This window comes from Acartia tonsa, chromosome 3 (genome assembly GCF_053477335.1).
Source record: "Acartia tonsa isolate MP-2025a chromosome 3, ASM5347733v1, whole genome shotgun sequence".
NCBI classification, from domain to species: Eukaryota; Metazoa; Arthropoda; class Copepoda; order Calanoida; family Acartiidae; genus Acartia; species Acartia tonsa.
Genome location: NC_137262.1, coordinates 29,482,608 through 29,508,270, shown reverse-complemented (window position 1 = coordinate 29,508,270; position 25,663 = coordinate 29,482,608). Strand labels below are relative to the sequence as shown.

The 25,663-nt window shown below is 30.1% G+C and overlaps 1 protein-coding gene across 1 annotated transcript in view; it reads right to left on the bottom strand.

Annotated features, from left to right (window-relative positions):
- LOC145313849 (uncharacterized) overlaps positions 1-25,663 on the bottom strand; it is a 238,241-nt gene that overhangs the window by 17,869 nt on the left and 194,709 nt on the right. Inside the window, exons 15-18 of the mRNA XM_080153492.1 lie at positions 14,044-14,181; positions 2,747-2,878; positions 2,210-2,361; positions 1,225-1,294 (exon numbers count right to left, since the gene is read on the bottom strand). Coding sequence (XP_080009618.1) covers positions 1,225-1,294; positions 2,210-2,361; positions 2,747-2,878; positions 14,044-14,181 — 492 coding nt within the window. The remainder of the gene's footprint in view (positions 1-1,224; positions 1,295-2,209; positions 2,362-2,746; positions 2,879-14,043; positions 14,182-25,663) is intronic.

The window sequence follows — 25,663 nt, the reverse complement described above, 5'->3', positions numbered from 1 at the left end:
CAATGATTAATGATAAAAAGACGGTATCCTTTCATTTGCTATAGTTAAGTCTCAATTAACAAATAAGAAACAATACATTACAGAGATAAATACTTTTGGGGGCAGACGTTTTTACAAATCACGAAAAATGTTCGAAAATAAAGCAAAAAATCTTCCAATTTTATGGTCAAATTTTAAAGTATTTATATTTTTAAAATAGTTATTGTTTACTATTTTTAGTGTTAACGATTGACTTATTAAGATTTCTTAATCAGAATAATATTTGTAGGCTAAACTTATATAAAAAATTGGCATATAATGAAATGAGCTAATTTATATGCTAATTTATGTTGTTTTATAAGGTTCATTATAATTTAGCAACTGCAAATTTTAATGGAACTTTTTTGTTTGCGAAAATTATATATCATGGGGAGGGGATGGGCATACAATTCAGCAATTTTTTTTTATTTTAAACAGGTTATCTTCAGCAAAAATATTTAAAGCTGGGACATTAAGAAGAATCTTGAAAGTGTGTAAACAACAAAATGGTTTTTACAAAATTTTCTTTATTCAAGCTGTATTACAGGTTACTGTTCATTTAAAATATATCATATTTAGTTAGTTTGATGTTGTTTGTTCTGTATATATTCAATCAAATGTGTATATTAACTCATTTATTATTTTTGTGGTTCTGTATGGTGAGTTTTGGGAGGATATGGCATAGACAGATAATATGATGTGTGCAAAAATAAATGGGAATTATTTCATAGAAATGAATACAAAATAATGATACATGTCTTTTTATAAACGTGTATATTATAGTAGAGTATTAATTTGACATTCTACAGTTTTGACATTCTATGGATATATAAAAAGTGGATATTGTGAAAGAGTTTTAATTCGTCACTTTGAATTGCTAATGTAGTCCTCATATATTAGTCAATATATTCCTCCGTGATCAAGGGAGGGGATCGGGTAAACTCATAAGGGGAGGGGTGTTGAAGGGATGTATCGCGTTATATTATGGTTATTAGCCATTTTATCAGGGTATTCGTGAATCTCAAACAATATCCACGTATTCTATATCCATTTTTTATTTTGTCCTTTAATATATTATGAATTCAAGCAGTGCAGCTACTTTATATTTAATGGTCGGTCTAAATTCTTAACAACCATTAAAAGATCTAAAGAGTTTGACTTTTCTTGATTATGAATGGACTTAAGAAATACATAAAAATTACTTACCAAAGCTTCTTGCAGGTTTCCAAGATTTTTGTGGGCTAATCCAAGACCTCTGTAGGCTTTATTTTGATCCCTAAATAACAAATATACCTTATTAAATTATTGTTAAACAAGGATAAAAATAAATGCGACGATTAATAACATACATATTACATGTTAAGTGTCGGATCCTACTTGTAATCATTTCAACGTTATGCCCAATGGTTTTGACCTTTTAGACATACCTGAACAAAACAGGCATAATTTGGCGTTTAAAAATAATGATACCTGGATTATGCACTATTAATAAAGGAATCTTTTTTAAGGCTTGTAGAGAAAAGGACGATTTTGTTTTTTGACATATCTACAATTAAACCTACCCGTTATGCCTGGGCGGAAGGACAGACGTACGGACTGACACGAACGAAAGTAAACGTAGTTAATAAAAGGCCAAAAATTATCTTTTGTTGTGAAATAATATTAACTCCTTAGCAGTTACAGGATATTGAATTGTTTTTAAGGAAATTGAAATGAACATTTTTATTACAGTTAAGATTTGCTTAAAGTTGGCAATTTTGACATAAACTAATATGTAGTTACACAATTTTCAATTTTAAGGTAAATTATCGTTTTTTAACCACATAGGTTTTAGATGAATTTCTGTTTTTAGAGGTAATAATCACTATAATTGTGTTTGTCTATTCGCTCGTTAAAATCACCTACACAGCTAGCTTGATTTAACACTACCTCTCTTTATTAAGTTTATCTATTTAAGTCAAAATTTTATGCTAGAATTTTGGGTTTGAGAACTGCCCCCCCCCCCCCCCTATTTTTAAGACAATATAAAAAAAGGGAGGAGGGGAGATTTTCCATTTTTTGCTTTTTGCCTTCAAGGGTTGAGCATAGAAAAAAATCTACCCCACCATTATTTTTATGTAAAAGGGGGAGGGGGTTTTTAGTAGTCACTGGAACTTTAAGGAAAAGCCTCGATTATTATTCTTAATCATACCTAGAATTACCACTTCTGAGAGCCAGAGAGAGGTATCTCTCATGGAACTTGACACTCTCTGTATAATCTCCGAGGCTGTCATAACAGTCCCCAAGACTGCCAAGTGCCCGGGCTCGATCCTTGACCATGCTCTCTGTTACTTGAGGCGATTCCTTAAAAAATAAAACACTTTTAAAATTCTTTTTATCTTATTAAATCTTACTTGGTATTTATATCAAATAGGTTCATTTTCTATATATTCACAAAGGAAAATCAAACTATTTTGTCTTTAATTCTTTAATAGCGGAAAAGGTATTTGTATTCTAATAGAAAAATATTATTCCTACAATTTGCAATCCTATTACATAAAGTAGTAAGGTTTTTTGTCTACAGCTTAGGATTTTGATAACTGCTGAACCGATTTCTCCATTTTAGGACATCTATTTACATCTTAGGTTGGTTTTTGGTTACTTTTCAGTCCTTCATTTACCCTTTAAATAAAGAGCAAATATTTGCCTTGGACGCAGCTGAGAGTATTTCTATAAATAAACAATTTACCTTTGTTTTAGCCTCCAAGCACTCGAGCTGAGCCTCAAAGTTAGCGATGGCCTCCTCAATAAGACACAGGTTCATCTTGGTTATACCCATGTTGCCGTGGGCCTGCGCTTCTGCGAGTACGTCATTCAACTCCTGAAATTATTCAATCAATCAATATAAAAGTTTAGATATATTTACAATTTGAAAATTAAATTTGGGTAACATAATCGATACTTAGATGTTTTACCAGATTTTTTTTGTTCTCTGATAAAGTAATGATCGAAGCTGGCTAAAATAACTATACCCCATCCAAAATTTAAATTACCCCCCCAAAAAATTTTACCCCGGGGATAAATTTTTTTTGGGGGGGTAAACTAAATTTACCCCTGCTAACAGATTTCAGGGGGGGTAATTAGCCCCCCAAGCAAATTTTACCCCCGGGGTAAAAATTTTGGGGGGGGAAAAAAATTTGCGGCGCGCTTCGCGCGCCATTTTACCCCCCCCAAAACCAAATTACCCCCCCCAAAATAAAAAGCTTGGACGCCCCTGTCAGCAATCTATTGTTTTCATGTATTTAGTAGAATATATGTTAACATTAATTAGAAAGTAAGGTTAGGAGTTTAGAGAAATCTTTTTGTAATGGCCAACAAGCATAAAAAATGTGCATAAAAATGTTAAGGTTGTAATTACAAAACATTGAGGAAAGGTAAAATGTAAAAAGTTGGCATGATTTTCAAATATCAATCTACGCAAAGATAGAATAGTTTTCTTAAAAACAGATTAACTTAAATGGGATCTAAAGGGATAAGACAATGTAATACTAGTGTAATAAAAATCCCATTTTCCCCTCTTTCTGTTGTTTTATCGATAACATTTGACTAAAATGGCCTTACTTTTTGCCTTTCCATCTAAAGAACCAAAGCAAATTCTTACCGATACTAATGCTTATTTGCCTTTTAATAAAACTTATACCAAAATGGTTGACTTATGTATGTATGCTTTAAGTATTATGAGATGGGAAAATGGGGTTATTCAAACAATTCAGCAAAATTTTATGGATTAGCATATTTTTCGTAATGGAAGAAGGGAAATAAATTTACTTTTCTATACTACCAACCGAAACAAGCATAAATTCATTATTCGAAGAAAAAAAAAAACTATTTATAATGAAAAATAATCGTTTTTTTGCTGTTTTATAGGGACATTGAAAATTACTTTTGACCTCTGATTTATAGCGGACAGAAAAATGCGCCGAACAAGAAAGCTGAAGAGAAACTCTCAAGTAGTTTTTATTAAAACAAGGATGACAACATCCATAAGTAGCGAAGCACAAAAAATAAAATCATGGATGGTAATACGTACAAGTATAATTAAAGTGTATTTATTAATTGATTTATTGGAGAAAATAAACACGAAACCCTGTTTTATTTTGTATAATGATGACAATCAAAGTAAATAACATAAAAGATGCTCATAACAATGGGAAAAATTATTTTGATACTGACATCCCAAAAAAGTTTTAAAATTGGACCAAAAACACCAAAGATATGAGGAAATATATAAAACATAAAAAAATTGCAAAAACCTGCTAAAAAGCAGTCTGACCACCATGCTTGTTTTCTTAAAACGACAGGAAATTTAATTTTTAAATCCTTAACTTAAAAAAATTTGGAAAAGTGGACTATATACATCAAAGATATGGAAAAATTTAAAAATAACCAAAAACCTGCAAAAAGGAAGCCTGACCGTCATGGTTGTTTTCTTTAAACAACAGGAAATTTAATTTTGATATGTGTACCTGAAAAATTTTTGGAAATCGTACCATAAACACCAAAGATATGGAGAAAAATGTGAAAAATAAAAAAAATAGCCTAAAACCTGCTGAAAGACAGTCTGACCGTCATAGTTGTTTTCTTAAAAGGACAGCAAATTTAATTTTGATATCTATAACTAAAAAAATTTTGGAAATCAGACCATAAACACCAAAGATATGGAGAAAAATGTGAAAAATACAAAAATAGCCTAAAACCTGCTTAAAGGCAGTCCGACCGTCATAGTTGTTTTCTTTAAAGGACTGAAAATTTAATTTAGATATCTTTAACTGAAAAAATTTTGAAAATCGCACCATAAACACAGAAGATATTGAGAAAAATGTGAAAAATACAAAAATAGCCTAAAACCTGCTAAAAAGCGGTTCTACTGCCATCGATGTTTTATACTTAATTGTGCTCCTTATTGATGGGAATGTTGTCAAAAAATTTCAGCATTCTATCTTTTATAGGAGCTGAGTAAATCCCATTTCCCCCATAGCGTTACGGACTGACGGACGGACTGACGGACGGACAAAGTGAATTATAGAGTAGCTTCGCTACTAATAAGATTAGAATTTACCTAACACAATGTGCTTAATGCTTAATTTTCGATGCAAATATGAGAAATACAGATAGTCAAAACATTTTTTTTGATTATATGAATGAATATATTATTTCTTTGGTCTTACACTAGATCATCATATACCGTAATAAAGTTAAGCTTGAAGCGGGCTAAAATAACGATCCCAATCCATCACCCGTTCAAACCCATCATCTCACCATAAAAAATACCCAAAGCCAATGAAGAAACTAAGATATTGATTATAAATTTCTGTCAATGATAAGTGGGTTAAAGTATAAATATATTTTTTTTAGAGAAGAAATTTGAAAAGTTATTTCAATCGCACGTAGTGTCCATTTAGCTATGAGAATATGTAATAAGTAACGGGGTTTCAAAGCAAATTTTTACAAATCATCATAGACATATAGATAAATAATAGATAGATGTATAGATAGACAACTGGTAGATAAAGAAAGATAATTTTACTCTAGATTTTAAATATAGATAAAAAGATAATATAAAAATTTTCAAAAATCATTACAGCTTTTTAATACAGTTATAGAATTTACATTATTTTTACAATATATAATTATATACGGTTTTTAGACTTATTAGAAGCGACGATTCTCTATAATTCACCATGTCTTTCCATAAGTTAATAAGTCAGTTCGTAACGCTATGGGGGAAATGTGATTTTCTTAGCTGCTATTGAAATTAAACAACTGAAATTTTCAGGTTTGTATATTATCTCTCTTTCTTTTATTTGTAATGACAACAGAACTTATGCTTTATGATTTACTTTGTAAGTTTGTCAGTTCCATGATTTTGTGCTTCGCTACTTTTAGATGTTGTCATCCTTGTTTAAGGAGTTGCTTTAATCTAATAATATTCTTTTATGTCTCTAAAATTTAAAGATTTTTTTTACGTGCTAGAGGCACAGCCGTTATTTATTCTTTAAAAGCTCTTAATGTACATTTTTGTACTCTAATTTGCAATAAAAATTAAAATTCAACAATGTTATAAAAAAGTTAAAGTCATCCCTCTACCTATAATCTTATTAACATGTAGAAGGAATACAAATTTTCCACTCAACAAATTGTTCATTTATCATGAAAAAAATCTACCAGTTTGTCTGATTTGGATATATAGTCTTAAAAACTATGTCTAGTAATAATGATAAATATTACTATGGTAAAATCGTGGAAAAGCCAATTACATTAGCCCTTAAAACGTCCGCAAATAACGATCTGGGAAAAATTAAATTTTCTCGGCTGCTATTTAAGAGAGATGACTGAAATTTTGTGTGAGGAATCCCTGTATTGATGAGCACTCAGGTTATAATTTACTTGGTCCGCCAGTCTGTTGATCATAATTCAAATAACAAAGATATTTTTTTTTATAAAGGTTTAGTAATTTTTTATAAGATTTATAATTTATCTATTGATCTATTTCTGAACATCTGAGCTGGATCTTTAAATGTGTAGCCGTTGCCGTGGCCGTAGTCGTAGTCGTAGCCGTCGCCACTGCCAGTGCTGCCAATAAAACATGAATTTTCAAATGTTTAAGGTTTTTACGTATTATTATTATTTTTTTCTTCATATTTTTACTAGAAATTCAATAAGTAGTTGTGATTTAAAGATTTAAAGCCGTGGCCACGCGTAACCAATTTGATTCAAAGATCGCTATTAGGTTGGTGTCTGTACCTCTGGCAGCGGCAACGGCAAAGGCTACACATTGAAAGATCCAGCTCTGCTCTATAACTTAATTTGTCCCTTTGTTAACTCATGATTTTTTATCTTCGCTGCTTATGAATGTTCTTCAAAACATGGCCATTGTACGTTTAATCTTTCAGCCAAATCAAAATAAGTTTTCGTCATGTAAAATGTAAGATTGTCCTCTTAAATGAAACGATTTACAAAAAGCACCGAGCATGAATCTAAGATTTTATCTAGTAAAAATTTAAGTATATTTGCAATATAAAGGTAAGTTTATTAAACATTTCTGACCATAAACAATAAAAGCGGACATGTAAATTTTACGACCATTATCCAAACAAGCGAAAAAAACTTGCAAAAATTATTGCAAATAAGAAAATTGGCTGCATATTTTATAAAGTGTTTAAGTAATAAAGTAAAAATAAAAATAGCAAAGATGAGTTTTAAATTATAACCTATTGTAAACAGTTATGCGGTAATATAGCAAAAAACCTAGGGAAGAAAAACTAGGTATTTAAACTGTAATTTGAATTTAATAAAATTAGTTTATAGGTATGAAATTGCATATCTTATTTTATGGGTTTTATGGGAACACCTTCATATTTTGTCCCTACTTTTAATGTTCACTTTCACCTAGTTTGAAAATTATTCTATTATTATGGACAAAAAATTGGCAAGGGAGGGATGAGACAATGGGCTGTTTATTATACTAATTCCCAAGGTTTTATAACATCGATTTCTTAATAGTTTGCTTAACATGCAACGTTTGGGTCTTTTATTGAATTTTGACTGGTTGGTTCATTAAGTGAAGCGTCCAAACTTTATTATTAATCTTTATGTAAAGAACGAATTACACACCCCTTACGATTTGGCTTAAGTAGGGGTATGTCATAAATGAATAACGCACCCCCGTGACAAAACCCTTTGCACGCAACTGCACTCCCTGTATCCTTGTTTATATTTTTGCAAAGGCGAGGGTGGATAATTTCAGGACATTGGGCTGTTTAATTTGCATCTATTTTTAGTGCAGAAATATTTTTAGCAAATCATAATGTTTAAACAATAATTATTATAATTTCAGCAAGGTTTTACTGGATACAAAACCTTAAGCATGGCCTTATAAATCTAGTTAACAAGTACAATTATGTTCATAAATAGAACACTAATAAAAGCCAATGGGCAAATGAAAGGTTGTACGTGCATATCCTAGTTTAGGAGTAGCTAAGCTACATTTAGTGAATATAACTACCCTAGTCCTAGTATATAAAGTAAAAAGTTTTTTGTTTTGTTTGTCTGAAGCTTAAGATTGCAAGAACTTCTTAACCGAATGAGTTTTCCTTTTAATGAGAGCTTCACAGTCCAGGATGGTTTAAAGCTATTTCATTTTGTAGATTTAATTCTTGGGGTGGCTTTAGCCTATTATTTAAAAATCTAAGAATGCATAGCTCTTGAGGCTTGGGGCGCAGCTACTTCTAGTCAAAATAATAGCTAAAGTCTTCAAAAACAAATAAAACAAAACATCATTAGACACTAAAAAGAAGTTTACTTCCTTCTTTTATACAATACATAAATATATATAAAAAAATATAATAATTAGGACCGACCTAACATGATAGAATAGTTTAATATTTTTCCAAGTAATAAAAGGAATTGACTTCAAAATATAAGAAAAAAACTTTATATGTAAATGTAAAAATTACAGGTAGAAAATTTTTGTTCTAAATAATTATAAAGATATAATACTCTATAGTTAAGGTCTATCAATCCGACTGTCGTAACGAAAATGTTACTTTTTTTGTTATAAAAAAATACTGTTAGCGTGTTATTAATGGATTTAGAATATATTATGACAGGAGAAAAATTTTCATCAATTTAAGTTGCTAACAGGGAACTCGTTTATTGATCAGTTCATTCACCAAGTAGGTGGGAGGGGGGATGTGGAGGATGTGGATGGAAGGTATTGTTGATTTAGCCCGCTGCAAGTTTTAATTTATTAGAGGACATGAAATTCTGGTGTAACATACAAGTTATAATATATCCATTGTTTTCAGTCTTTTTATCCCTGAATTTTGCCACAACGCCTGGGGCAATTATAAAATTTGTTTTCGCGCTAGGAAATGAAAGTTCTTATAATGCCCAAATTACTTTTGGTATCCCTAATATTTCTCACTGTCATGCTGCATTTCATTATTTATCTCACAGTAACGAATCACAGATTTAAAGACAATTCCTCTAAACTTCGATAGAATGAATGTAGAATTTACGTGGATATTATGACAGGAGAAAAATTGCCGTTAATTTAGCTTGCTAACATAAAGCTCGTTTTATTGGTCAGTTCGTTCATCCACTAAGAGGGTAGGAATTGGGTAAAGGTAAGGGGGGAATAGTTTTTTAGTCCGATGCAAGTTTCATTATTTTAGAGAACATGAAAAACAATTTACGATCGCTGCTTTTTAATTTCTGTATAAAATTATCTAAGCATATTGTTTACAGCATTATCATAAAATGAATATCATATTTTGATTAAAAATTTGATTTGTTCAGCTTCTCGTGTGATTTTTATTCTCAATTACTCAACTCTAATTTCACATTAAAACCAACAAATAAATTAAATAGGATGTGTAGAGGGGGATAGCAGAAAGAACAAGGATGACACATCCATAAGTAGTGAAGAAGAAAAAAGATATATATATCAGGAGCCAGATTTATAAAGAAGCTAAGACAATTTGTATTTTTATGTATATTTACATTTTCCTTCTAATTACTAATCTCTTTCAAATAAAGATATATACAGACAGCTATAAACTAGATGCCAAATGGTAAGAGGAATCTTGACATAAATTATCAGTCGTCAATCTTTTATAGCAGCCGAGAAAATCAATTTTCTTTCTTATAGACGTACAGACAAAGTTTGTCAAACATTAGCTTCGCTACTAAAGACAGAGAGAAGAAAGGGGAAAGAGAATTTGGGGACAAAGAAAGTTTGCGAAAACAATTTGCAAAATGATTTGCTTAGTGGCAAATACTGTACAGAGAGAGAGAGAGAGATGGTGGGTTGGGTTGGGCACACAAAAATTAGAGGTGTTCCAGTAAGTCTGTGAATTTTTATTAGCGCAGCTACTTTTTTAATAAGTCTGAATGTTTTATTTACCGTGTTCAGTTCATGTCACTAAAAGAATTTATAAAAGTTCTGAACCCACTACTTTACAAAAATACAAAAATTTCAAATTTTGTGATTTATTTACCTTTCTACTTAACAGTTTTTTTATGATTGTTCTTAACGTTTCATTGCTGCGCTAATCATGGACCAATTTGTCTTTTTTTATACTGACAGCATCATTTAAATCATAAGATATTTTTTGCTAATGTGAAATCTTTGCTAAGATAAAATAATAGGGAAAAAAACAATTGCACACAAACCTACACACACATACACACACACATAAACACACACACACAAATAACATACATAAAGTATAGGGCCATGGGACTAATTAGGATTGCCATAGCTAGATAGATATGTCAGTACTTAATGGGCGTATACAGAAAATATAAAGATTTATGTGTGCTTATTAGAGGTCAAAATAGATTTTAATAAACAGGATAGATATACAAGAATAGTTATGTCCATTTAAAGCACAGCAATACTGAGCTGCAAATATCTTCAAGAACATCAGTAGAATTTTTGCAGGAAATCCTAATCGATCACTAATAACTTTTTCTCTAGATAGCCTTTCAAATTTTGGGGATAACTAAAACTTATTTACTAAGTATATTTGCGATAACTTTTATTTAATGAAATCTTCCAATTTTTAACATGTACAAAACGGCCTGCTTACTTGCTTCAAGATCCATGTCAGATCTATATAGGAAATAAATGTCTATAAACGAGCTCAAGTTTTCCAAGGAATATATGACTAAAACTCATAGTGCTCCAATAATCCATAATAAACTCTCATTGCCCAGAACGATAAGACTCATTATTTTACTTTATTAAAAATAAATTCCTTTTTTTATTTCATGTAGCTATTTACCTTATATTGATGTATTTAATTTCTAATCATAAAAGAGAAAATTTAAATTTATAATATAATAAATTTAAGAAAACTCTGTTTTAAAAGAATTCGATTGTGGCGACATTTTGTATGGTCAAATATTAAACTAAAATTGTAATCAGCATCATTAACCCTTTAGTGATGGTAATGTAAAGAAAAAAATATAATTTAAAAGATCTTTATAAAATCATTTAAATTATTAAATATTTACTTTCTTTTAGATAGTAATGCCGGGTGAGGAAAATAGATTTATTGAGAAATAGATATGCATATAGAAAACTAGCCAATAGGGAGATAATTATATCGAGCCAACTCTAGTTAATTATATTAACGTCAATCGATATATAATTACTTAAATGTTGCACCAGACTAAACCACTTTTTCCTCCTTTACTCCATCTCCTCCCCTTCTACTGGATGACCGAACTGACCAATAAATGAGGTCCATATTAGCAACCCAAATTGACAACTAATTTCCCACTGTCAATATATCAATTTTAACATCAGACGTAAGAAAGGAAGTTTCAACATACTATACATATTATAAAATAGATGTGCAACTAATAAATTACATTATGCCCCCCTTTTTGACTATTCCTGAGTACGCCACTCTCTGTCCAAAAGTGAGTTTTGTCAGGCAATGTTTCATTTATATCCGCATGAAAGATTAGCCTAGGCAGACTATAAGTGAAATCTAAACCACTTAAACAATATATCATACTAGAAACTTAGAAAAAAGGATCTTACAAGTAGCCAGTTGAGTACTGATAACTCTCCCCCATTTTTTTGTAATAGGGGGGGGGGGGTAGTTTTTCTTACTATGCCTCACCCCTGCAAGAAGCCCCAACCCTGCAGGACTTCCCAGTTCCTTATGCAATCCAACCTTACCAAATCTAAAAAGGTTTAAAGTGCTCAAGAGGATACTTTGTGTGATAACGCTGAATCTTAGAAAAGAAATAAATTGCATTTGATTGAATAATATATAAAAAAAATAAAGATATTTCAGCTAAAGAAAAATTATCATTCTTGCTATTGATAGAAAAGGATATAATTGTCCTAGTTTTATTTCAACTATTTCAAAAATTTTCGAGGATTTTATTTTGATAAGTTATTATGAAAATAACCTTGAGTTTGTATTTAAATACAAAAATATGGTAAAATAAATCTTGCCAAAGAAAAAGAAAAGAAATCGAAATAATAAATAAACTGTGTGGTTATTATATCAACATAAAATGCTTTAATATAATCATTTGACTGTCGACATGTTGATATGATGACTGCCATGGATATTTTTTAAAATCATATCGTCTAAAATTATATAAATAACATGTCGATATTATATCAGCCACGACCACTTTGTACTAAAGCTATGAAGTCAATATGAACACTTGAAATTGTAGTTTTGACAGGCATAAGCCAAATCGCCTGATATTAAAGTCAGTATTATAATAAATGCGGCCAAAAATATTATTATAACCTTTGAATACCAATCAACACTTTTTAGAAAACATTTTCCCCACCCATTGTTCCAATTAATGATAGTTTAGATATTCTGGAATAAATGGTCCATATAAAAATTGTAGAATATTTTACAATGATAAATTAAGAAGCTATGAAATATTACAGGCGCTAGCGATTAACCTTGATAAAGAAAAATATGTGTTTTTACAATCTCCCAATAAAAATAAAATCTTTAATGATTAAAAAACATTAAAGTTAATTAATTTTGGTTTCGTTACATACATTTGAATTTATATTTTCAAAATCCGTCAATTAACAAAGAAGAGAATGTCAATTCAGCTACTCACAAAAAGAAATAAGTAAATCTTTTTTGCTAAATTATATGACAACCGATTAAAATTAAAATGTTATTCTATTTCCTCCTCCTTGCTTTATTTACATAATTTAGGATGTCATAAATAATTTTAGTAGATTTTGTAGATAAAATTTCGATCATTTTTTTCTATATAAAGAATCAAGTAATAGGGACGGAACTTGAATTAAGTTACTAACCCTAAAAAGCTAAAAAGTCACATAAAAATTTAAAGGAAGAATAATTTATCGTCCATCGTCCTATCACTATATCTGTAGTCTTACAATTGAAATTGAAAATCAACAATTTTTTTACAGTTTGTCTCATAATTTTAGGCTAATAATCGATGCTAAAAAAACACGTATTAATCTATTATATCAAAAGTCCATGAAAAATCTTCACAAGCCCAAATAGACATATTATAAAAAGGCATATAGACATTAAAGACCACCTATGTGTGTAATGGCAAAGCAATAACAATTATACCTCACTGATTCTATGCTTAGAAAAATACAGCAAAAAAATAAAATAGCAAAATACTTAAATTTAGCAGAAAGGATTACTAACTTTATTAAAGACGAGAGGCTTAAGCCTTTTTTGAAAATCCTACTCTTTATTTCAACTTTGTGCGCTTGTCAGTCGGTATTTGCTCTTTTATTGACGTAATTGACCTTGTTATAAATTATTGGCTGTAATGTAAGAAAAAGGTTCTGATTGATTTTTAATTACCAGACGATTATAAAGATATATTAGAGACAAGAAAGTGGTTATTATTGGTTATTTAGACCTAGCTCTGGTGGTTATTATTGGCTCATTTCCGTAGGTTTTTAACTTTGGGTTTTGGGGGATTTTTTGTGTGGATTAAGGCTGATTCGTGTGAATAAGTGATTAGAAGGTGCCCTTTGTTTATAAGTGTTGTTTTATTATTTGTAAACAAAGGAATTATGCATATATAGAAACTACTATTCCAAATTTTTAAACAAATCAGAAGTGATAATATTCCATATGAAAATTAATTTTCGACACCTTAAAAAAGATTCATTTGATACAACATGTCATATTTGGTCATAACTTGAGAGCAGTCAAAGGCAAAACAGTTTTTTTCTCGTTATCCCTGTTTCTGTATACTTGGATATGTAAATGGAAAATAAATTAATCTTTGCAACAGAGATTTATATTTTCCAACCTATTTTAATTTTTTTCCCTAATTTAAGAGAAAATACAAAACGTTTCCTTATTTTTATTTTTTTTAATTGTAGAATTATGAAAAATATACAACCCTGCTTTTTTAATACACAATGATATAGTGTCATTCGATTTAGGGCAAAATTGCATACTTTTTTAATAGGGGTTAATTACTAACCTTAGCTCTCTCCAGTTGTTCCTGGAAGCACCTGAGTGCCAGAGTGTTGTTACCAAGGGCCATGTGGACAGCTCCAAGGTTGCCATGTGCCCTCCCTTCCCCTGCCAGGTCACCTGTGTCCTGCAGGATGGACAACTCCTGAAATACAAAGATTTTAAGATTATAGATAATATTCATAAAGCTTTATGAAATAGAACAGATAGATAGATAATAGTTTCACAGCCCTAATGTAAGATGGTTAAATATATAGATAGAAAGGTAGACATTGATTTTCAGGTTATTAGCAAAATGTTAAAAAGATATATATTTAGATAAACTTAATCTATGTGTTTTTACAAAGGCTTTAAGAAGAATGATGCTATAATAAAAATTTATCAAAATTTTGAACAAAGACACCCTATAATATAAAGCAGTAAGGTTGGTTTTAGGCTATTCTTATGTCCCCATCTTACCCCTTTAAAGATTTAGTCCCTAAATGCTAGGGGCACAGGTGTTAGTATAATAAAATGCAGACATTTATCATTTAAAGCTTTCTAAAATTATATTATTCTACTCAGACATGCAAAGTCTAAAATTCATAGAATGTTATCTTTTAGCCAAAAATATGCAATTTTCTTGGCTTTTGGTCGGGGTAATAAAATAGGTGTTTACATTATTTAGCAAGTTAATAATGCTATCTATTATATATTATTTCATTCGTTGGCACAAAAACTTTGGGTAACTTTACTTAATTTTTATTGGTTAGTTATAGACTTGTGTCCAAACTTTTCAACCATTAATTTAATTAACAGAAGGATTCAATTCAGTAACAAATCTAACGCGAGTGCTGTAAATAATCACACAGTGATCTATTAAAAAAATTTTGACATAATGAAAACACCTCCTAAACATCGCAGCCTCTTTTTCAACCATTTTGTTGCAAAAGCATAAATAGATAAGGGTTAACTTTTAGTAGACGTGCAGAAATTGGGCATGAGGTTTACAAACATTTTTAGACCATGGTATGTTTCCAAAACTGCAAAAAAAATCCACCAGTTCAGTAGTTACATATTTTTTTTATCTAATTGATTCTAAAGAGCATGGATAGAAAACTTCATCTTTTTTTATATAAATTTTTGTTTTAAAGATGAAGCATGATTGGGCTATTCCTCAAAATTGCTGATAAAATTTACTGTTTTATAAAAACAACTCTAAACCTCTGCCATAAATCATTTGGCAAATATTGACAAACTTTGACTTTTTCTGTCTCAACCTTTTAAGGCTTTAAAATTCATTGTTTTTCACACAAAATATTTTAATTTTGGTCTGTAATCTTATATAAAAGTAACAGGATCTGTGTCTGTCCGTACCGAAGATGTCTGCTAAACCGATATGGTTCTTCATTACAATCTGGGAACGTGAAGGTTTATAACTATTTTGGTGGATGGTAACCCTACCTTTCTAAGGAAAATAAACTATAGGGGCGTAGCAATTATCATGTTAAATTTTAATCATGATTTTGAATTAGAAATATATTAAAAATGCAATTTTTGGACTATTTAAAAAACTGAACCTAGTTCATAATTGTCTTCCTATTAAATATTTTATAACCCTTTTTCTATTTCTATTATTTTACTTAAGCGTTCTTACAATATTGCAAAATGCAAATTTTGTTTGGCAAAATGTTGAATTATACAAAATTGCAGAATATCTTTCAAACTATATTTACCACATTATATCTTGGTTATGTCCATAGTTTAAATTTTTATAAATTTAAAGCTAAAAAAGGGTAAGTCTATAGGGTATATTTTTATGTATGCATATATGGACACCCGTTGCCCAGCCTTTTTGAAATAGGACAATAATAGCCCAGCTTAGTCCATTTGCAATTTAACTGGCAACCAAATATTATTATTACTATTCTACCCCCACAGGGAAGGAGACGGGTTTTCTGAAAAGCTGAAAAGCAAAAGTTATAATGAATTGTAGACATGAAGCATTACTCTAAAATGCTGTATTGGTCACCCAAATTTTAATAAACACGTTTCCCCATTGTTAGATCTAAATATTCTGAATTGAGTAATACAAACTCACAGTGTATAAACATTTCCACCAATAATCCTAATCTACAGAAGGGCTAATTTTGTTTATCATTAATATAGCGTACATCTAATTACATCTACGTGTCATATATCCTGTTACATCCCTGGGTTTAAATTGTCAATTCTATTTTAGCGCAGCCTATCCAAAACTAGTATACATCCGTATTGAGAATGCATGTCCCTGTAGCTGTACAGAGCTAAGGTATTTTTGCTTGAAACTAATTATATTTCATAATTATGGGGGTCTGTATATTTTTCCATTTGATTTATTACCCAAGACCTCTCTCACTATATTCGTACATTGCACTATGACCAGACCGTACAAATAACTTTTAACTGTGTTTTTTATCCTTTTTAGAAAAAATTAATTGTTAAGTCTTGTAGGAAATTACCCGACAAATTTTAACAAGAGATCAATCATAAGTCAGCTAAAATAAGTTTGTTGAAAAACGTCGAGATAAATCATTAAAGTTGCATAGTAGATTTTTTAAGTGTTCAAAAAAGTATTAATTTCTCCAAAAATTTAGTCTATACAGTCTTTTTATCAGACAAAACTAAAGCTAGGATTAAAAACGAGTTACATTTGCAAAAACCCATCCCTACACATTACACTCTTCAGGTAAAAAGGAATATGCAATGCAACAACTAATCTGTACAGACAAACAAACCCCATACTACTTCAGATGCAGGAATAATGTAAAGCAAAATAAATCTAAATTGATATTTTGGAAACGGATAAAAAGGTCGTCACCCACCCACCCTAAAATATTTGGAATTTAAAAATACTTTTAATTCGGAGTAAGGATAAGGTACATAACATTTTTTTTGATTGTGACCACTGTGATGTTTTGGAGACCACTGTTTTAATAATCCTTCTGATCAAACAAACGATGAAAAAAGAAGTAAAAATACATTGGGAATTTTCTTTTTAATTGCAATTTCCTAAGATCTTATAGTTCTATACATATTACATATAATATATACACATATAATATATACACATTCTTACATACCCAATATCTATTCCGTAGATTACATTTAGTGGTTAAAACGTTAAGACACCTAACTTTATAAGTCACCCAATCAAAATTCATTAAAGCCCCCAAAGTTGATAAGTCAACGTTATTATAAAGTTTGGGGACTATTGTAATAAACTTTTCAATGTCCCCTCCCTCCCTGTGAAATGCTAGAATTAGCAAATATGATTTGTAACTATCATTACACATATAATAATCATCAGCTACAATACAATGCAATCTGCTTAAAGAAACAAGAATAATCATGTTCAAGAGTAACCCAGCAATGATTATGTAATAATAGTTATTTATCGCATCGTATTATGGACAACTTTTCGCGGATATTGAAATGAAAAATTACATGATAAAAACCAGATTTGTTAACCTCGAAAAGCCAAAATCCAGGCTAAAAATGGTATTAAATTTACTATTTTACTATTTTACTATTCGTGGAAAATTGTCTGTTCGGTTTCGAAGCCATTCTGGAAAAATTGCTTTAATGAAGAGAAAGTCACAGTTGGACAGACAGACATACGGTAACACCTTAGCTGTAGAGTGACTACGCTCCTTAAAAATGCAATGTAGAAACAAATTTATCATTACGTTTTTTGCTTGCTTAAGATAAATTACATTTGTGAGGCTTTCTCTTTTGATTTTATTGTGATCAAATAATGATTAAATGCTGCATGACTGGTAAAATGATAATTGATGGAATTTAACAAAAACACTTAAGTATACCGAATTTAATATACTGGGATCTAAAGGGATAAGAACATGGCCGATTAATCAATGTACATCCCCATTGATGTTACACAAAATTTATCCCTTCTGTAATTTATAATTAGTAGTTTAAACGTTTGGACACTCAACTTAAAAACAAACCAATCAAATTTCAATAAAAGTCCCAAAAGTCATTAGGCCAACCAATAAAAAAAACGTTATTATAAAACTTTGGAGACTAGTGTTATAAACAGCCCATTGTCCCCTCCCTCCCTTCTTAATTTAGGTGTACATATCTCCCACATAGGTTAAACAATATCATATACTTCAGAGGCATATGTAACTACTAGCTTTTATAAAACTCTACTTTGAGCTTTGGTTTCCAAGCCTTTTATTTTAAGTTCTCATTTAAGTTCTCATGATAGTAGAAATATTATTCAACCTTAGTTTTAATAAAGTTTCAAGAATGGCTTCAAAACCGATCAATATCCGCTGGATTAGAACCAGTTCTCAGCCAATCTGAAAATTCATGTATACAGACAAATTTAGCCCAGGCCTTCTACTTTTCAAGGATAGCAAAACTTGTTTTCATCTTTCATTTTTTATTTTAATATCCGCGGAAAGCTGTCTATGATACGATAAATAACTATCATTTGTATTAATAAGTTATCTATTAGCCCACAAAAGATGGATAGGTATACATCAACCTTTCCCTAATAAAATTAGCTACACTAGAAATAATATTTAGTTATTATTTAGGGGGAAAATTTATTATTGGTTTTGTGTGGACACTGCTTTGCTCATTTATATTTTCATCACATGCACACATAATAATCTGGGTCATTTTAATATGGTCATACAAAACAGACAAATAATTTATGAACAAAAGTAGCGCAGCATAAATTTTTAACAATATGTTAGATAAAGAATAACAGTAAATTGTAATTTAACAACAAAAATGAAAATTTGAGGACATATTTAGTAAATGTTAAATGTAAACGAGAGTTTTTTTACTGTTCTTTTTCTGCTGTTTTGGAGGCACAACTCATTTCATGTTTACGAGCTCTCATTACAGAAAAAGAGGTATGTAAATGCTTTCCTTATAATTCAGCTAAGAAGTATTAGAAAAAAATAGCGCAGGTACTTTTTAAATATAACTGTAAGTTCTTAGATCCGTGTACCAGTCTTTCTGACTAAGTTACTTACGTATATAGAGATACCGATTTTAGAAATAAAATATGTAAATCGTTTAAAATTAATTTCATCATCTAACTATGATTTAATACATCCTATAGTTGTGCTACTTACTTACATAATCATCCTAGTTTTTTTCATCACATATGCCCCTTTATAATTTTATGCTTGTATGACAGTTTTGGGTCAACTGTTGTAGCTAGACAAATGTTAAAAGTTTTACCAGGCGAATATTAATATGAACAAACCATTCGTTACAAGTATTATATTTTAGTGAATATGAGACTTGTCATAGGTATACTTTCTAGTTTAGAAATTAATAAGCAAAGAATTAATAACCACAATGTATATTTTTAGGTAGACAAACTTTTAGCATAATAAGCAAATGTAATATCTTTAAGGTGAACAATTCAGCAACTTCTACACACATAGATTCATTAGTTTTAAAGTTAGATTACTTTAAAGAAGAATAAACCAATGAGAATTAGTTCACGGAGGAAAGGGACTTTGGGCAGTTGTTTACACTAGTCTCCAAAGTTTTAAAATAACGATTCTAATTCGTTGGCTTAACAACTATGGGGACTTTTGTTGAATTTTGATGGGTTGAATCTAAGTACACGGAAAAACCAAAGTTATATAGTAGCTACGCTACTAAAAATGAGAAATATTAGAACCCATTATAGTTAGTGGCACAGAAATAAACAAAGGTAAAAGGTTTGTTTTCACCTACAAGTGAAAAATCGTGCAAGCTTATTATAGGCCACCAATAAGCATAGGCATTGATAAATATTCTATCCCTTTTTATGTAGTATGATTTTTTTCATCTGAAGCTATAGATCTGAGAAAATAATGGTCCTAATTGTTTGTACGTTAAAGAGAAGCCATATCATCCAGTAGTGGTTTTAGACTTTTAGGCTATTTTTCTGACCTCCCCAGCCTACTTCTAGTGGCTTGGGGCGGAGCAACTAGCAAATATCTCATGTAAAAGGATAAATGAATACCGTAATGTTACCCTATAGTAGCCTAACATGTCTGGTGTTCCACTTTTATAAATAGAAGTTAATATTATATGAAAAGTAGAATTTCTAATCATAACATCTTTATTGGGAAGAATGAAACCATGATCTAGCAAAACTAGCTAGTGTGTTTTTTTTCAGGTTAGGTTAGGTTAGGTTATATTGGGTACAGATTTAACCTGCTATTTTTTTCTTTTTACATTTCTATGACCCTGTGAATGAAAGTTGATGTAAGTAGAAGGTTGAAGCAGCAAATTAAATTTAAATGATTGTACAAAGGAAATCTATAAACATACGTCCAGGTTACTTTTGAACAGCCAATAACTTTTTTGTAGAAAATTAATCCTAAAAACAAATATGTATATTCATAGGAAGCGTAGAAATAACAAACCTTTTTAAAGAACATCTCAATGTAAATTTTTATAAAGTAGTAAGGGTTTTTGGTCTGAAGCTTAAGATCTCAACAACTTCTTAACCGATTAGGTTCTCTAGTTTTGGCAAGCTTCACATAAATCCTGTGATGGTAAAAGGCTTTTTTATTTCTAGTATGAAAGTATTTTTCTAGCTCCCTCCTACCCCTTCGAATAAAGACACTCTGGATGCTAGGGGCGTAGCCACTAGTTTCTTTTTTCTAGCAATGGCATTTGTTCAATTTAATTTTAAGCAATTAATGTAAAGTTAGACGTATTTATAAAAGGGATATGATCCTGTATTTTATATTTTAGTCTTGTTTTATTTTTACAATTTCCTTCCTTGGGACAAAAACAATACCTCAGGGTAAATCTACTTTTAGTATTGCAAAACATGATATATTTTCATACAAGATAAAGCAAATATGGAAAGTAATTAGCGCAGCAACAGCATGATAATAAAACTTTTGAAAAATATTGAAAACAAGGGGAAGGAGGGTACTGGGTAGCCCCGTAGGGTTAGGGCACTGCAGAAATAGGCCCACTGGATTAAGGCCCGATGCAAGGGTTAGTTAGAGAGAAAAAATTCAGACCCTTATTTTCAATTTATTTACATTTAATGGGGGGGGGGGGGGTAAATGTTCAACAAGTACTTTGAGGAAAAGCACTCTTGAAAGTCTACACGAATGTTTTAAACGTTCTCAAACATGCAGCAAAAAATGTAAGGAACCTATTTAAAAAGCACTTGTAAGACAAATTTAAATTGACAGTTTCGGAATGAAGTACCCATTCTACAATAAAATCAAATCTAGTTTTCAATTACAGCAAAAAACAACTTGAAAACAGTGATGCAGGGGTCGGTAAAATAATAGGACTACAGAAAAGCATAGTTATACGTGGACATTAAACTTGATAATATTCAACTTTAATAGACATATCACTGTTTTATTCTTTATACTTTCTACATTATTATTGTATTATCTTTTAGTTATTTTATCAATGTGATTACAATGGCTATTAGTAAACACAATAAGAATGCCAAAATCTGAGTTAATATGTCAAAACAGGCTATTATAATGAACCCTAAATAGTGACAAATATGCTGACACTCAAAACATCCAATTATTCAAATTTATCAACAAATTCTTTGCACCACTTTTTGGTGCCAAAAAAACTGGGTATAGTTTTAAAAACAGCAGAAATATTTTTAAGTGACAAAATAATTTTAAGCAATATCCTTTATATAATTTTAGAACTTACTGCTAAGAATTTCAATAATGATACATTATTGTGTTTTTAGCATAAAAGAAAAAATTTGCTGTATCAAAGACTACAGACCCAAAAAGTCCACCTTTCTCCTTTACCCAGCCCTTGTGGACCAAGTCTTCTTATACTCATTATACGCTATTTCTTTTACATAAGGGTTTGGTGTGCTACAATTTAAAAAATCAGAAATTTCTTTTTTATCCGAAAAATCCAATATTCAAATATACCTAAATAATTTTCAAATTATTCAGATAAAACGAAACAAAGGTGATAAAAAATTCTTCAAATTACAATTTTGAAGCACCCCCCCATGTTAAACACTAACTCATACTCATAATGTCAGAAGAAAATCTTATAGATTTGAGTAAAAACTTGGGATAATGGACTTTTAATAGACAGCTTTCACAACACATGCTATAAGCAGAAACGGATTTGGTGTCAGAAAATTATAGTATTTAAAAAAAAAGGTTTTTTAAACCATATTTTTAACATTCATTTGATTTTCAAAGGCTTATATCTATAAAAACATCCTTGTTAAAAAATCTAAACTTTACAATATTTCTTAATAATCAACTTTATTTACTTTAATAGCTTATGATTATATTATAAATAATTTTCTCAAGTATAACCAATGCCTTTCTTTCTTGATCTAAGGCGTACAATGGGTAATTGGCAAATTGAATGAAAAAGAATGGCCTTTGTCACGCATAAAAAGTGCATAATTTATCCCATTTTAATACTTTATAATTTGAATCAATTATAGAAGTATCATTCCTTATAAAATTAACAAACTTACTTTTTAAAAAAATTACAAATTTTAAACAAAACTTAATTAACCTCTATGATCGATTATTTTGTTTCTTATGTTACCATTGAGTCAAAATAATTACAAACCTTTTTTTATGCTTTACTGTGTAAAAGCACTTTTTATCTTAATTTAGACATGTAAGAAAAAGCATAAAAACAATGATTAATGAAAAATTTTGTTGTTTATAATTATAAAATACAGTAAGAAATGTTAAGTCAATGATTAGTGGATTTTTGAGGGTTGGACGATTTTTAGACAATAGCTGTTAATTTTTAGCGCTAGAAGGTTACGAAATCTTAGAGAAGGGAAGGGATTACTGGTTTACAAAGTTTTATAACAACGTTATCTTATTATTGGTTAGCCCATAAACTTTTATTACTAAATTGAATTTTGATTGTTGGTTTCAACACAAAAATTTTTCAACTTTTCAATTCAAGGAGCAATTTTGTCCATCATGTTTGCGGATAGCATTTTATCGTCCATTGTCTCTTACCCTTTGATCCCTGAATAAAAGGGGAAAGATTACTGCAATTTACAAATATAGAGTATCAGTAACAATAATTGCTTAGGCTAATGTTCATAAACTCAACAAAATACTAAGCTTGCTTAATAGTTTTAGTAAAGATTTTACCCTTAATAGATGACATTATTATTTGTATTTGAAGCATGTTTTTTTTGTTTTTGATGAAATATAAAATTATATTACAAAATTCTTAAATTAAAATATTTTACAGGATATAATTACAATTAAAATCAAATATTTTTCTCCAAATATCAACAGCAACGGGTTTAAATTTAGGTAGAGAACATAATCGAACTCATTTTTCCCAATCATTTGACTCCGCCCCTTTCCCATTAGCTGGCAACTCTGACCCCCTCCCCCTCTAATATCTACATAGGGCACAGAATACGTTGTTGGATATTTATGCAATGTTACAAAAATGCTAAAAAAAGTTTTTGTGCCAATTTATTGATTGAGCAGTTTAGACAGTGCTAGTTTAAAACCATCCAATCACAATTCAATTCAAGTTTTTGATTCAGCAAATAAGAAAACATGGTTATAAAACTTTAGGTAAAATTCATAATTTATCAATTTTACATGAACGCCGCACCCCACAAGCTTAGTGTATAATATCCAAGCAACTCTATATCTGCTATCATCAACATAAATTGTGCCCATTCAAGGAAAAGTTGCGCATACTTTCCCGCCAGTTTTTGTTCGAATCTCGTACTAAATTGGGCATTAAGAATTAAGCTTGGTGAGACGCGTGACAATGGAAATAAGAAGGGAGTAAGGGGACATTGGGCAGTTTGTTACACTTGTCCTCACAGTTTTTTTTAACGTTTTTATAATCACTGGCTTAACAACTTTGGTTTGGTTGATTGGTTGGTTCATTAGGTTGAGTATCCAAACGTTTCCACCACTAATTGTTATCTACAGAAGGGATAATTTTGTCTATAATCATTGGAGAATGAGATGTACATAAATTATATCATATAAATTTTTTAGTTTTCATGTGGAAACATTCGTAGGAAAAGAGGGTAAATATACAAGGGGGTAAAAAGGAAACATTATGATGGAGAATTATGGGAGATAATATTTGAAATATTGAATCCTTTGTAGATGCCTAATAGCTGGATCTATTACCAGCAATTTCAGCAAATAGTTGTCATTATTAGAATATCATATTATTAGCAATAACAAACGAAGCTAAATCTATAGTAATGTTCTCAAATTTAATTTTAATCTATCCTTAATATTATAATTCTAATCTTAACCGTCTTTTCCCCCTCAAATATTACTATATAACACTTTATTGTTATTTTTCATAAAAATGCTATTGAGTATTGCTCGTAACTTAGAGACGCATTTGTTTTTTTTAACGAAAGTTTTTAGCAAATAATAAATCTAGAAACTTTTTAGTTTTAGGCTTTAACGCGAATTGTGACAACATCGTAAAATTGAAAATATAGCACTTCAGTGACAGTTAACGAAGCAAAAACTCATTTATTAGACCTGAACAAAATAGTCTGCAAATATTTTACACATTAAAGTAAAAGAATAGAGGGGGAAGTTTTTAAATAACTCCACGGGGTGGGGACCCTCTGCCGTCTTTTAATTGGGTCTTTGAATATCAGCCAATAGCGTCGGAAATATTAACACAGCCAAGTCGTTACTAAAGAGAAGAAAGAAATTTGCTAGCAGACGAAAAAGGTTCCTACCAATGGATACAGCTTTTTCATAATTGCTATTATTTTTTACTTTAGATATATAGGTAAGACATTTTTAACCTTCTATTAGAATGACCAAAAACTTAATGTAAACATATAATATAACAATAAATTTATATTTATAAACTATAATTAAAATCTTATGCTAATTCTCAGCCTGGATGTCGAAAAGTTAAAACTTATTTTTGTTTAACTTTGATGAGCACAGCTCATCATTATTATCCAAATACCAACATAATATTCTACAAAGTATTTATTTAAAAACTCCAAAAATGTAATTCATCATAGTTCTCAAAACAAGCATTTCTTTAAAAATGCAGTCTCTCCATATCTAGGCACTCCTACTAATAAGATTTCTTTACTACTAAGTTACAATTTACTCATTTTAATCTGAATTATTGTACCATTTTTGTTTTGGAGGTCTAGGTCACTAAAAATACTAAAATATTTAGTATTTGCTGCATTGAATAAGCACCAACTTGTTGAATTTGTTAAAATATTCATAATATTATTGTTAGCCCATGAAACCGTTTTATCCCCTGGGCAAGTTAACAAAACCAACCCCATAGATTTTTTTCAAAGGGGAGATTTAAAAATGTTAACATCAATATAATTTATTTCCATGTTTCATATTTTTTGGGACTTCTTTTACATATTGCATTGGTTTCATATTTTAAATGGTTTAAATTTAAATAACAAGTTACTTAACTTTTCTATGATCATTAATTTCAATAGTAAGGTTCATTTTTTGAGTTTCACTTTTGGAAAGGGCTATAAAATTGGTCACAAAAATGGATATAGATTATACGTGGATATAATGACAGGGGAAAATTTAGTTTTCTAACATGGAACCCGTATATTGGTCTGTTCGTTCATC